The sequence below is a fragment of the Ostrea edulis genome, chromosome 2 (genome assembly GCF_947568905.1).
Source record: "Ostrea edulis chromosome 2, xbOstEdul1.1, whole genome shotgun sequence".
NCBI classification, from domain to species: domain Eukaryota; kingdom Metazoa; phylum Mollusca; class Bivalvia; order Ostreida; family Ostreidae; genus Ostrea; species Ostrea edulis.
Window position 1 is genome coordinate 33,613,878 of NC_079165.1, and position 16,104 is coordinate 33,629,981.

The 16,104-nt window shown below is 35.1% G+C and overlaps 1 protein-coding gene across 3 annotated transcripts in view; it reads right to left on the reverse strand.

The window, feature by feature from the left end:
• Positions 1 to 610: 610 nt before the first annotated feature.
• LOC125678106 (ankyrin repeat and IBR domain-containing protein 1-like) overlaps positions 611 to 16,104 on the reverse strand; it is a 38,219-nt gene continuing 22,725 nt past the window's right edge. For all 3 annotated transcript variants that reach the window (XM_056153794.1, XM_056153792.1, XM_056153793.1), the window contains exons 21-24: positions 14,971 to 15,094; positions 11,339 to 11,538; positions 10,971 to 11,132; positions 611 to 6,487 (exon numbers count right to left, since the gene is read on the reverse strand). In XM_056153794.1, coding sequence (XP_056009769.1) covers positions 5,415 to 6,487; positions 10,971 to 11,132; positions 11,339 to 11,538; positions 14,971 to 15,094 — 1,559 coding nt within the window. In that variant the 3' untranslated portion in view covers positions 611 to 5,414. The remainder of the gene's footprint in view (positions 6,488 to 10,970; positions 11,133 to 11,338; positions 11,539 to 14,970; positions 15,095 to 16,104) is intronic.

The following is a 16,104-nucleotide window of genomic DNA, read 5'->3' on the forward strand; positions in this document are numbered from 1 at the left end:
GGGATTTCTAATATTGGGCTTCAAAAGTCCTTTCCTACAACCTTTCCTCTGGTGACCCTGTATTGTACAAACTTGAGTTTACACTACCCAAATATGCTTGCATATCAATATGACTAATCATAGCCCTGTTCTTGAGAAGATTAAAATTTTAAAGAGGTTTCCCAACATATTCCCATATAAAACTTTGACCCTTTATTGTAACCCCATCCTACCCCCGGAGATCATGATTTGAACATATTTTAATCTGCACTGCCTACATCGGGATGCTTGCATATCAATTTGTGTATTTATGGCCCTGGTGTAATATTTTAAAAGATTTTTCCTGTGTATTCCCCATTTAAAACTTTGATCCCCTATGATACTTGATTTGTGCCAAGTTTGATAGAAATTGGCCCAGTGGTTCTCAAGAAGACAAAACATTAAAAAGTTGACGATAATAACAGACAAATTTCAATCAGAAAAACTCATTTGAACCTTTGGCACAGGTTTCTTAAAGTCAGGCAAACTGTTGTAGTATCATGGAAGAATGAAAAAGGACAAGACTTTATGCCTTGGTCATGTGAAGGCGAGTTAATGAATATGCTTTGTAACAAAACAAATCACAAAGAAACTGGTTTCAAAATATTTAATGCAGTAATAGACGTTAGGTTACTCATGAATCACAAGCCAAATTCTGAAAATAAGAATATGTTAAAAGAATGTCAAAACTATATGAAAGCAAAAATTACATTTTGAATGTAATGCAGATTATGTGAATTATAAGAAGATTACCAGAACAAGAGCAATGCTTGCACTGCAAAATATGCACATCCACTACATTAAGATATGCAAGTCATCAAAGAAATTACTAACACCCAGATACACTGTTAATTGGTCAAAGAGTGGCTCCGACAGTATTCTTTGGCACTTTCTCCAATATCAGAGTGGCTCTGACAGTGTTCTTTCAGCACTTTCTCTAATATTAAAGAGTAATTGTAAAATGTTAGTTCTAAGAAGACCTTGTTCAACATCAAACTGAAGAAAGGTTTCCCTCTGATCAAATTGAAGAAAGGTTTCCCTCTGATAAAGTGTAACATGAGAAGTACTGTAACATTTACAAAATATACTTGGCATCAACACCATGAGGACAATGTACACCAACTTTATGTTTGATGACCCTATCCTTGTTTAAAGCTTCATGATTACCCCCTGAAAATATTACTTTGACCTTGAGAAATTACAGGCATCTTCCAATAACCATGGGGACCACCTGTACAAGGTTAGATTGTACAAGGCCTTTAAGTTCTCCTGTTATCTTTAGTACTCTTCTTTCCACAAGGTGTTGAACAGACTACAGACACATTCACAATACCATTATGCATATGATGTTTAAATATCCTAGCCTTATTAGTATTATTTCTATCTTCTTTTGCACCCCTAAAATTAACCATGAAAGTTTGACCTTCATCTTTGACCTTGAAAACCAATAGGCTTCTTCCTCCAATCATTGGGGAATGTATGGACCAAGTATGATGATCCTAACCTTATAAGTACTATTGTTATCTGATCAACAGACTGCTGACAGGTGGACTGCACCATACCATACGACCCTTCTATGATGGGCTTATAAAAACTACACAGGACTACCAAAAAAATTAAAATAAATTGGTCTGCTATCATGATGAAAAATATATTATCTGATATGATACAGTTGGCACAGGCTGAACACAGTCAAATGTCTCACGAAAAAAAGGGGAACCCTGAATTTAAAGATTACAAATCAACCACTTCATAGAATCATTTCTATCACATAAATAGATTTTCTGGACAATTTATATTGAATTCTTAATCAAGTAATATGTATTACACTATAAAACTCCATTGCATGGTTAACAATAAAACACATGAATATAAGAAGTTTTTCTCCTTTTGAGATCAATGCATATTTTCACTTTTCATTTATTGTTCCTGACAACAATATTTGATACTGCAGTCAATACTATAGACCAGCATTATTCTATTTTTAAGCTCATAAAACCTAGCTCCTACCAAAAGATATATACAAATAAAAGAATTTAAGACTTGTGAATTTTAGTTTTTTTTTTCTCGGGGCAAATTTGAGTCAGAATCATTAACATGATTAATTAACGATAAATACATGTAATGGTTACAGAAAAATATTACAAACATCAGAATCTATAATTACAATGGTCCAATAAAGCAGTAGATCTAAAAATGTAGATGTATTTGTGTGTGTGTGTGTATATATATATATATATATGCGTGCTTGTTTGTATATTGATATAATTTTGAAATAGTTAACATTATTACTGTTTGATTGGCATACACTATTTGATAACAGTATAAATACAGAGATTTCAGTACATTGCTAAAAACCAGTGTTAGATTTTTGTGCTGGTATTCTAAATGAGCACATTATAAAGCATACACTGCCCGTGTTTGTACATCTAAACTTAAAACTGGCCACACCAGTTACAAATGATCACTCTAGTTTCTGATGTACTATTTATGTAATCCAGTTAAAACATATTACCTCCAATTGTACCTCTATACAAAGCCTATGGACCGTTATGGTCATCCGAGTATTATAGGGACATGCAAAGAAAGTGTCCTCAATTTTGACCTGTGTGTCTCTCACGGTCATAACAGCTAGTGTTCTTCACCAATGTTTACCATGACATGGAACTCATAACTTCAGTCTCATCCAGAAGATGCAATTTCCCCCAAAGCCAGAGAGCAATTGAACTCAAAGAGTTTTGGAGTAATTCAACATGATTGAAAGACAGATTTACATAATTAACATGTACTCTAAACCTTGTCATCATCAGTACGACCTTCTAAATCAGAGGGCCAGATTCTAGGGAAATTTCACAATTTCTGGTAAACAGCCAACAATTCATTTAAACTGTTCTTGCTGGTCTAACATCCCATGTGTGCTATATTCCACTCCAACACAAAACTACACCATTTGCAAATTTTCATATATTTCAATACGAACTGGTTCAAAGAATTGTGGTTCCTAGGAACATGAATAAAAGAATTGTGGTCTGAACCCCAAATTCTAGGAACACATATATCAGAGTTTTGGTAGAGAAATAATTATTTCTTAAATAATTTATCAAAGCATGTGGGTTTTTTTGCAAAGATTTGATCCCACTTTAGTTGAAAATAATGTTTGTGTTTTCTTACATTCCAAGATGTATACATGAATACAATGATTGGTTAGATTAGCTCATATATATACATATTGAAGGTTCATACAATTAAAAAAAAAACTTCCAACGACAGACGTGCATGATTGCAAATGATCATCTGAATGACATTAGTGATTCATACAGTGATTTAAAGTCGATGCAAATTTTAAAAAAAATTAAACAGAATAAAATCTATTCATACATGTGCATTACTGATGTCTTATAGATACAACAAATGGATAGGAAAAAGTGACCTTTATGACAAAGGTCAAGAAGTGCTATTATTCATATCGACTACTTCATGATTAATTTACTGAATTAATGATGAATAGAAACAGGATTCAATTTTATAATCAAATTAAAATTTATAGGATTTCTTGTTCTTGTACACTGGTTTGGTTGTTTGTTTTCACATGAAACAGATTATAAATTTTGGTAAATATAGTTTTTTTTTCAATATGTTTATTTTAGCAAAATTCAATTTTGTCAACTACAATGTAACAACAAATTTTCACTTTATACATGGTACATACTTGCTCCCATTTAAAAAATGAAGGGAAAAAAATCACAACATAAAATAGTAAAAGACATAAAGTGCCAGATATTAGTTGAAATCAATGCAATATTTTTCACCAACCTCAATTTTACTTACACTGTGTAACCCATTTCAAATACAAGTGACATCGTGACTTTGAAAAACAGGTCACAAAACAATCACTAACCACTCAAAACAGACTACCTAGATGACCTAAATTAATACACTATTTGTCATTTCTAATTTGGTGCACAATACAGTATCAATTATAATCTACAGTAACACATTCGAGTCCTTTACATTTTATAATAGTGTGTAGCTTCAACAATACTGTCACAATGATTACATCTCCCACTTAACATATTCTGAAGTATACAACTGCCACTTCTAAAATTTTAATTGTATTTTCTCTTTTAATATTTTTCTCCAATAGAGCTACATTTTTTTTTTTAATTTTGCATGATGCATGCATGCACATGTATACGAAGTTCAAGGACAAATGGCCCAAATACAACATAAAAGCTGGGAACAAAAATTTACAAAACCCTTTTTTAGATAAGAATGGTCATTTTACTTAGCAATTGTTGCAGCCTGTCTTTGAACACAACACCTACAGAACAGAGCCTACAACAAGCACATATATCTGCAATGCATACAACCACTACACAAAATTCTTGCAAATAGTACAGAGGATTTCTCAGATTAAACAACATCCACTACATTTAACATGTTAAAAATGCTTTAGTAAAAAACCTAAATCTTTCACGTGAATACTTGTACTTACAGTTACCAGTGTTGCAGGCATGTACTGATCATAGTTTTACTAGAAACCTAGTCTACACGAGATATATTGAAATTAAGGGTGTTCATTATATCCAAAGTTCAATATAACCAATGTTGAAGCATACGAATGTTACTGAAGATTTATTTTCACCTCGATATAACAGATAGTTCAATATAAGTGACTTCAATATAAGTGGAGTAGACTGTATCTTGTTTCTTTATATTCATATATTTCATTATAGCTGATAATCAAGTGACCTTTCAACCTGACATAAAAAAAACCTTGTGTATGAAAGGAAAAATATAAATTACAAAATATAAATGATTATAAGGTATGCGTGTCTAGTGTGTTTGTATTAAGTGACATAAAAAAAAAAACAATGAAAGCATGGGGTAATTTTCTACAAATTCAGCTTTGCAATAATAGATATACACTATATCAAACAGCCACATTTTTTTTTCTATATTGAATAAAAAAAAATATTTATAAAACAAACATTCACAGTCATGGCCAAGTTCAATTAGGCTAATTTGACTTTCACTTTGAAATATGACTTGGACCTTTCCCCAGTCACTAACCTTTGACTTAAAAGCCTCCATCTTGTATAATTCAAAAGTTTTTACCTAAATAAAAGCTATGGACAAGCAAAGAGACAGATGAAAACAATATGCTCCCCGATCTTTGATCTTGGAGGCTTAAAAAAAACCTACAGTTGTAAGAAATTTTAATAAATGCATATAAATTTACTCCAAGAAGACAAATGTTCTTTTTATCAGCATGTGATACAACTATGTCTTCTCTGTTATTAAATAAATAAGTTAAAAAAATATACACGAAAATTAAAAAGCACACACTGTAAATTGAATATCAAGATTAATATCACATGCATTTTTTCCCCATTTTACACATACACTGAGTTATCTCCACCTTCAGATTCATCATCTTCTCCAATATTACCACTAGGAGGCGCTGAATCTTCAAATTCCAGCACATCTTCCACATCCAGTAATTGAAGGATATCCTTGTTTTCTGGAGAAATGGATTGGTCTGTTGGTGCATGCATGCCTTCATTTAAGCCCACACTTCCTACAGGAGACATGTATGTATTGCCTTTGCTATGAGAAGAGACTGCTATATCCTCTCCCTCAGCACTAAAATTCTGAGCCTCATTATGGATCTCGCCCTGGCACTTTGTGGCCCATGTATCCATAGATGAATCCAACTGTGCACTGGCTTCCACAACCAGTGGAGTGTCACAGTCCATCAACTTCTCAGAAGGCAAAGTTAGAGCTTGTGGTGGAGTTAACTTGTTTGGTTTGGTTTCATTGTTACATACAGTCAGAGAATCAAGAAAGCCATCTGATGGTGGTTTTAATGAAGATAAAAATTTGTGACAAGCATCATGTTCAGAGTCGCTTTCTGAAGAATTTCCTATGTGTACATGTACATCTGTATAGTTCCTTGATACTGCACCTCGAGTACATGATTGTCCTGGGTATCCCAGAGCTATGTGCTCCGGCGTCTCGGGGCTCTGTAACAGAAGAACATGCTCATCACCTGGGGTGTTGGCTGCCAACAGTCCAAAGTTGTTCTTGGAGCTGTAGGACTGGTCCCTGCGAGGCTGTTGTGTTTGACTATTGTATCCAGGTGGCCCAGGAAGTGTGGCAAGGAGATCTGTGTCCTCAGGCACTTTAGTGCTAGCAAGGAGAACCAAGTTTTTCTCCTCCATATCTATGATTTTGTCTGACTCCCCTGTGTGAAGATTAGAGACATTAATGTCTTTAATGATTCCAAAACACGAGTTTGAGCTGGTTCTCTGTGGTGATGAGTTTGAGCTGGTTCTCTGTGGCGATGTGGGTTTTGTTGGACTGAATACTGGGAAGTGGTCCCCCATGCCATCAGAAAAATGCCAGAAAGATGATCTAGGGGTGGTGGGGGGTTGGTCCTCATTAGAATTCCTCCTTTCAGGATCCACTGTTTCAAAAAAAATATCTTAAATCATTATTTATACTATATAGTTATCTTCACAGATTCATTCACTTTTTTTAAAACAAGAGGCCCATGGGCCACATTGCTCACCTGAGTCACCTTGGCCCATATTAAAAGATTTTCTCCTTTATTCGCATGAAAAAATTTGACCCCCGATTGTGGCTCCATCCTACCCCCAAGGGCCATGATCTGAAGAAACCTGAATCTACTTTATACCAGGAAGCTTTCAAGTAAATTTTCAATCTTATGGCCCAGTGGTTCTTGAGAAGATGACTTTTAAAGATTTTCTATATATCATGATTTTTACAAACTTGAATCTCCTCCACGTTTCAAGAAGCTTTCATGTAAATTTCAGTTTTTCTGGCCCAGTGGTTCTTGAGAAGATTTTTAAATGACCCCACCCTATTTTTGCATTTTGTGATTATCTCCACTTTGGAGGGAAAATGGCCCTTTATTTGTACAAATTTGAACCCCCTTCACCCAATGATGATCTGTATCAAGTTTAGTTGAAATTGGCCCATTAGTTCTACAGAAGATGATTTTCCTATATATCAGCATGTAAAACTTTGATATCCTATTGTGACTCCACCCTACCCCCGGTAACCATGATGTGAACAAACTTGAATCTACTTTATACCAGGAAGCTTTCAGGCAAATCTTCTCAACATCATGGTCCAAACCTATCCCTAGGGCATTGATTTGAAGAAACTTGAATCTGCACTACCATATTGATATGATTAATCCTGGCTCTGTTGCTTTTGAAAATAAGAATTTTAAAAGATATATTCTATGTAAAACTTTGATCCCTTGTTGAGGCCCCATCCTAACACAGCTCTCCCTCAAAGATCAGGATATTAATAAACTTGAATTTGAACTTCCTGGGGATGCTTGTATACTAATATCACTAATCATGGCCATGCTACTCCAGAGGACAAGAGTTTGAATTTTTCTCCTTCTATATATTCCAATGTAAAACTTCCAATGTAACCCCTACTATGGCCCATCTCTCCTTTGAAAAGGGTGTGACCCTTCATTTGAACAATTATGAATCCCCTTTCACAAATGATGCTTTATGGCAAGTTTTGTTAAAGTTGGCCAAGTGGTTCTGAAGAATAAAAAAGTTTACAGTTTACAGACAGATGTACAACAGGCAATACAAGATCAGAAAAGCCCACTTAACCTTTAAGCTCAGGTGAGCAAAAAATCTTTCACTAAACGGCATACCTTAACCTTAGAATCTGCTGACTAAACTAATCCATATTGATGGTATATCTACATGTATATTCCAATTAATAAAAAATAAATTCCTGTGTGCTTTTCTTTCATTTTGGTCACAGACATGACATTTGGATAACACAGAAAATCAACAAGAGTACCGCAAACGGTACATAATTCGCCCGTGAAATGCTTACATAGGGTGTTTTTCTTGTGCTATAATTTGTTTAACTTTGCTTCAGGTATTATCAGCCATCATGAGGCTGTGACAAACTTTCATATGAACAAAGGGTCTTAGCTTAAAAATCTAGATTTCCTCAAAATGGACCAAGTTCAACAACTTGTAATTTTTTAAAAAATGGAAGAAAATCAAAATCCTTCCCCAGATGCACATCTTCAATACCCATACAAACACTCCACAAAATAAGATGGTCCTCACTTGAAAACTGTGGGAGGAGTTGGGTGGAAAAATTATGTACCCTCCATAGAATATTAATTTCCAAATACACCAAGTTCAACAACCTGTAATTTTCTCAAAAACGGAAGAAAATCAAAATCCATCCCACATGCACATCTTTAGTACCTATACAAACACTCCACAAAATAAGAAGGTCCTCACTTGAAAACTATGCGAGGAGTTGGGTGGACAAATTATGTACCCTCCATAGAATATTAATTTTCAAATAGACAAAGTTCAACAACCTGTAATTTTCTCAAAAACGGAAGAAAATCAAAATCCATCCCACATGCACATCTTCAATACCCATACACTCCACAAAATAAGAAGGTCCTCACTTGAAAACTGTGGGAGGAGTAGGGCGGACAAATTATGTACCCTCCATAGAATATTAATTTCCAAATAGACTAAGTTCAACAACCTGTAATTTTCTCAAAAATTGTAGAAAATCAAAATCCATCCCACATGCACATCTTCAATACCCATGCAAACACTCCACAAAACAAGAAATGTTTGTAAAACACATATGCCCCCCATAGTGCAAAATTGAAAAGGATTATACACACAGATCATTTAATTGATAGTAGTATCATCAATTCAAAATATTGAGCAGACAATATCTTCCTATGTCAAGAGTGAATTGACCATGTGACCTAAAAATCAATAGGGGTCATCTACTCCTTATGCTGTACCAGTGTACCAAGTTTGGTGTCAATCAAGCAAATAATTCTTAAAATATAGGAGATAATATATTATTATGTCCAGTTCAACAATTGACTTTTGACCTCAAAATCAATATGGGTCATCTTCTCCTGAAGATGTACCAGTGTACTAAGTTTGATGTCTGTCAAGCAAAAGGGTTATCAAGATATGGAGTGGACAGTATATTACTATGTTCAGTTTGATCTTTGACCATGTGACCTCAAAATCAATAGGAGTCATCTCCTCCAGAATATACACCACTCTACTAAGTTTGATGTCTGTCAAGCAAAGGGTTCTCAAGATATTGAGCGGACAGTATATTCCAATGTCCAGGTTGACCCTTGACCTTTAAACATGTAACATCAAAATCAATAGTGATCATCTTCTCCTGAAGATGTACCAGTGTACCAAGTTTGATGTCTGTCAAGCAAAGGGTTCTCAAAATATTGAATGGACAGTATATTCCTATGTCCAGTTTGACCTTTGACCTTTAAACATGTGACCTCAAAATCAATAAGGGTCATTTTCTCCTGAAGATGTACCAGTGTACCAAGTTTGATGTCTGTCAAGCTAAGGGTTCTTAAAATATTGAACGGACATTATATTCCTATGTCCAGTTTGACCCTTGACCTTTGACCATGTGATCTCAAAATCAATTATGGTCATCTTCTCCTGAAGACGTATCAGTGTACCAAGATTGATGTCTGTCAAGAAAAGGGTTCTCAAGATACTGAGCAGACAGTATATTTCCATGTCTAGTTTGACCCTTGACCCTTTGATCATGTGACCTCAAAATCAATGGAGTCATCTTCTCCTGAAGTTGTACCAGTGTAACAAGTTTGATGTCTGTCAAGCAAAGGGTTCTCAAGATATTTAGCGGACATTATATTCTTATGTCCAGTTTGACATTTGACCTTTGACCATGTGACCTCAAAATCAATAGAGGCCATCTTCTCCTGACGATGTACCAGTGTACCAAGTTTGATGTCTGTCAAGCAAAGGGTTCTCAAGATATTGAGCGGACAGCATATTCTAATGTCCCGTTTGACCCTTGACCTTTGACCATGTGACCTCAAAATCAAGTATGGTCATCTTCTCCTGAAGTTGTAGCAGTGTACCAAGTTTGATGTCTGTCATGCAAAGGGTTCTCAATATATTGAACGGACAGTATATTCTATGTCCAGTTTGACCTTTGACCATGTGACCTCAAAATCAATAGGGGTCATCTTCTTCTGAAGATGTACTGGTGTACCAAGTTTGATGTCTGTTAAGCGAAGGATTCTCTAGAAATTGAATGGTCAGTATATTCCTATGCCCAGTTTGACCCTTGACCTTTGACCATATGACCTCAAAATCAATAGGGGTCATCTACTCCTTAGGATGTACCAGTGTATTAAGTTTGATGTTTTTCAAGTAAAGGGTTCTCAAGATATTGAGTGGACATTATATTCCTATGTCCAGAGTAGATTGACACTTGACCTTTTGACCTGAAAAACAATAGGGGTCCTCTTCTACTCATAACCAACCCACATATGAAATATCATTATCATCAAGTGAATGGTTCTCAAGATCTTGAGCGGACAACATGTGGTCTACCGACCGACCAACCGACCGACAGGTGCAAACCAATTAGCCCCTCTCTTTGAAGGGGGGCATAATAAGAAGGCTCTCACTTGAAAACTGTGGGAGGAGTAGGGTGGACAAATTATGTATCCTCCTTATAATACTTATTTCCAAATAAAGGGGCAAAACTCCTGGAAAAAAGGTCGAAATGGATCAAAATTGCAGTATGATCTAGAGTGACCCACAAAGAAACTACACAGCAAGTTTCAGCATGATATGTGAAAGGGAAATGAAATTATAAAGAGAAAACCCCGAACGGACAGACGGACGGACATCGCTATACCATAATACGTCCCATCTAAAGACGGGCGTATAAAAATGGATTGGGATGTCAAACTTCCTGTTTCAAAAGTACAATGCATAGCAGAAAAGTACATGTCCAAATACAAAAGGGTCATTTAGAAAACTGTGTACTCTAGACAAGGAGTACTTGACTTATAACATTCTAAATTTATTTCTCCTTCAGCATACCTGCAAAATTGCAGTTAATGCAGTCATCGTGGTCTAGGTCCTCCACACTTCTGTTTGGAATGCTCTGGACACAGAGAGCCCCCATGTCATCGAATCGACTTCGCTGTTTTACAGCACCCTTCTCCTGGGCTTTTTGATCACTTCTTACTGTTTCCTGCAACTCTGCAATACCAGAAGACAAATTCTTTCTACAATTCCAAATCTCTCCCTCATTTCTCTAATTTTCTGAATCAAGTCCATCATAAATATACATATCATACTTCATCAAAATATGTACATTTGACCACTGAGACAATGAAAAATGTAGACAACATAGGAACCACATGTTTAAAGGGCTACCTTTCTCAGTGTGCACGTCTGCTAGTTACCTGTAGGACTGATGGAGGATATTTCCAGCACTCTCTGAAGTTCTACATCCAGCTCCTCCAGTGCAGCCTGTATTGTCTTCTTCCCCTTTCCTTTCCCTCTCACCCCTGGGGATTTCTGTTTGGGGGACTTCCTCTGTGACCTTGGTGACCTCTGTCTCACAGCATCTTCCACTGACGCCATTGCTTCCTCAGGAGGCATTCTGGGATAATAACAAGAAAGTCTAACAATGATTCACTCAAGAAATACTAAATACTGATTTCCCCCTTCCATGATCTACTTTACTCTATTTTCTGCAACCATTTCACACAAAATTAGGCCAGAATTAAAAAGGAGTTTGTTTGCAATCGCGCGACCGACCCATTTTTAAATCAACTGGAAAGTTTTTAATGACATAATTTCGGCCATGTTTTTTTTTCCACTCGATTTTCTGACTTCTGTTTTTCTTTCAAGTTCCTATCCGCGTTTGGTTCATCTTCACAAGTCAAGGGTTATTGATTTGTTACCTCGCACCATGATCACATCAGTCACCAAAACACGGGTTTGGGACAGGGGATGACGCAATAAGCTAAGATGCAAGTTTGGAAAGAGCAAAAACAGAAAGTAAACAATGGTCTTCATGGGGTACTTTTCTTAACATCAAGAACATTGCGTGTTATTTTTATTTTGTAACGAGGTAACTAATCAATAGCCATTGACTTGTGAAGATGCGTTTGGTTTGGTTTTCAGTTTTGTTCTTTGTGGCGTTTTGTAAATCGCCGCAATTTTAAGCGCTCAAATGATTGATTCGGCACATGGCATACTGGTAGAATTTTATCAATCCGACGAGACATCATTCGATAATTATGGACACAAACAACAACTGTGTCCGATGAAAATGTAAATGGGTGCCCCAAATATTCGGAAATGCCCGCAATTTACCAAAATGCCCCCAGGAATTAGTTTTCGAAATACCACCTAAAAGTATCGAAATTCCCCTCTAATTACATGTATATACATTAATGCAGATTAAGTTTATATATTTTAATCTTTTATGATAAAGCGTTTTTAAATTTGTGATTGTAAATTTAGGAAATTCAATTGTGTTCAACTCTCGCATTCACGATGTTTCAAAGAAAGATAACTCTAGCAAAATTTATACATGTATATCACCAATATTTGTTTGAATTGCAAAATATATCTGAATGTTGATTTAATTCAACTTAAACAATGTATATATATATAATGATTAGGAAATAATGGTTGAACACATTCTTCTAAATGAAAGAAAAATAACATGAGTTACCTTCCTTAGATTAACACAAATTCTAATAACAAGACTCTTTTTTATTAAAACTTTTATGTTATTTTTTCTTTAGAGATGGTGTTTTACACATTGAATCAATCCCTAATCTTTCAATTTAACTTTAAAAAATTGATTTAAAGGGGAATTTCGTTAGTTCTAATGGGCATTTCGGTATTTCTGGAGGCATTTCGGTAAATCACGGGCATTTCGGTAATTCGAGGTACCGCAGAGCACGGATTTAATGTATCAGAAATCGTTTGACCAACATCATTGAACATGAAATTGTGTTGAGTTTATACGAATAATGTTTTAGTTCAACAGCAATGCTACCAAGTTTCAGTTGCATAATACATGCATGTTACATTGGCCATTGAGAGTAAAATCATGGCAACCAAGATTCTAGACAAATTCAAAAAAAACAATGGACATATTCAAGACCTGGAAAACAAACACCCACAAAACAAGTACCATATCAGAATAACAAAATGATATATGAGCCACACACAAACTACTCCTGTCCATGAAGTTAAAACTGCACTTTTTAGAGAGGTTTCTGACAGTTCTGCAAGTAATTCACTGTAATAGGGTTAATTCATCAAAAGAACACAAAATATAAAAACAGAGTTTTGATATTCAATATATTTTAAGCAAAAACAAAAAACAAAAAAAAAACAAAAAACCCAACTGACCGAATATTTTTTATGACCCTCGAGCTATGGCAAAACCAACATATTTTTAAATGTGGCCTTAAAGCCAAAAACTATTCTTAAAAACTTCCTTTATTCAATACTAGTACAATGTATATGGTATCATTAATAAAGAAAGGTATATTACACTGTAGCTTTTACAAATGAAACATACTACCATATTGCAATGAATTTGCATGCACACAAAAATAGATTGGTTACATGCATTTGGTACACAGTGTAACACAAACTGTTCTGTTATACACCTTCATTTTTCAAAGGTTGTGTTTACGAGATGCACATGGTTTGCTGACTTTGCAGTATGATCTAGAGTGACTTTGAACTTTTAACAAGACAGTGTAATTGCATACGTTTATAAAAGAAAGCACACCCAATATCCAAATTAATAATCAATCATTACATTTTTCGTATTCCTGCTTAGCGTTTTATCTAATAAATTCTGTATTTCATCATCAGTTAAATCACTGAACCTCGCCATTGCGTAAAAAAAAAACCCAGCAAACAAAGAATTACATGACTTGCATAACTAATGGACATAAAGCAGACTATTGCCCAGTCAACAGTTCGTAAACTGTTGACTGGTCAATAGACCATGAGTATGAAAATTGGTTTAACAGTTAAAATGTTGCTTCTAAATTGTATTAATTTTATATAGGAAAGAAAATGAAGGTGTATAACAAAGGCAATTATTGCCCAATATGTTTATATACCCAAAAATAAAGTGCCAATTGTCATTTTTCTACTAACCTTTTTAAAGAGAAATTAGTCAAAATTCCTAACACTAAAATTACTAGGTACATACACATGTACATGTATATATTAAAGACCCAAATAAAATACCATATGGTTTCTTCAAGGATCACTGGATGTGGGCAGAACTCATCTATGGTCATTGTTATTTACCTGGAATTTATCTGGCCAAGAGATCTGGGTGCTGTCAGTGTGTATACTTTTGATGTACACAGGAAGGGTCTCAGGGCTGTCTGCAGTATTTCTGTGGTCATAGCTTTTGTATAATGGTTGTATCCCTATGGCTAGATGACACACAGTCTACACCACCCCTCTTACTCTCTATTTTACTCTCAGTCATTGGCTCAATAAATAATTTCTTTTATAAATATAGAGTTATCCTAAATTGATAATATAAATTATTTCATTAAGTTACAAGTTTTAGAAATTAATGGGCAAATTATTGTTTGATTTCTGATTGTGTAATTTATAATACATGTATATAGAAGGGGGAAATTACAATTACATTAAAATTGCATTGTTCAGGGTTCTTTTTAAACCAATTGAATAATGAGAAAATAGCAGTTGTGGACAGGTCAATGCTATCAAAACTCTAGAATACAGGGCTTCCTCAAGATCTAAAGAATGCCTGTAGGTACTGGCTGTTATTATTTATATCAAAACACCTGTCTGGGATAGCTCTAGACCAGTTTCTGCAGATGTCATTCACCTGAGATCTATTTTTAAATGTTTGATTGACAGACGGCTAACAGTATGTGGGTGTTAATTTAAAGTTGGGTCTTTAAAGTAGAAGCAATATCATTGAAGATTTCTGAATACCTGTATGTATCCAAGAGCTTGTACCCACCCTTATAAATCCGATACTCTAAACAATCAGTGTATGAACACTTACTGTATAGATATGGAACTTCTGTCTGCTGTGATGATACCCTGGTCATGTAAATACTGTAGTCGAGACATCTCCAATGCCCTCAGCAGGTCCATCTGCTCATCCATAATCACCTCCTGCACAGGCTCTGTTTTAAAAGACAAGTTACAACTGAAGCACCAAAATGGAGGAGTCAAGATGTCATCTTATCATCTGTGAATATATAATTTAAACTCAATGCATGTTTAATTGTGGGTATTCCAAATCTTTGTATGAAATATTGCAAAAGAACAGATCCTTCTAACTTACAAAATAGAAGCAAATGCTTAAATGTACATGAAAAACAAGATACATTTGTGAAACACTGATCCCCCATATGGCAGCAGAGTCATTCTGGTACCCAAAGAAAGGTCTTGTTACATGGAATATACATTGGAAATATGAATGCCCTATCACTAACCATTCAAGACTTATGGCCTAGATTAAAATTTTCAAAAGTAGGTCAAACTCCAAGGTCAAGGTCATGGGGTCAAACATTTTGGTACCAGATGAAAGATTTTGTCACAAGGAATACACAAATGAAATATCAAAGCCCTATCACAATCCATTTAAATGTTATGGCTAAGGTTAAAGTTTTCGCAGACATGTAGACAAACAAAAACTATATGCCCCCGAATTTCCAGTTACAGGGGCGTGAAAAAACAAATCAAAGAGATTACTGCAAAACGAGAAATGCATTCATAGTCTGAGCCATAAACAGTCATTGTGTTACACTTTATTATCAAAAGTATTGTTCTAGTGATATAACCCCACTGAATACAATGATTTTCGTTTTCTTAATTATAACAGCTTTCCAACACTTGGAAGTTTATAAAAGTGGAAAATCCAAACATGAAGCAAAAATTAGTTACTGGTACATCTAAAAGTTCAAAGAAAGACAAGAGGCCCATGGGCAACATCGCTCACCTTGGTTCATATTTAAAGATTTTTCTTATATATTTGCATGTAAAACTTTGATCCCTATTGTGGCCCCAACCTACTCCCGGGGGCCATGATTTTTTCAAAATTGGAATGTGGACTATGTCAGGAAGCTTTCATGTGAATGTAAACTTTTCTGGCCCAGTGATTGTTCATAAGATTTCTAATGATTTTTCTTAT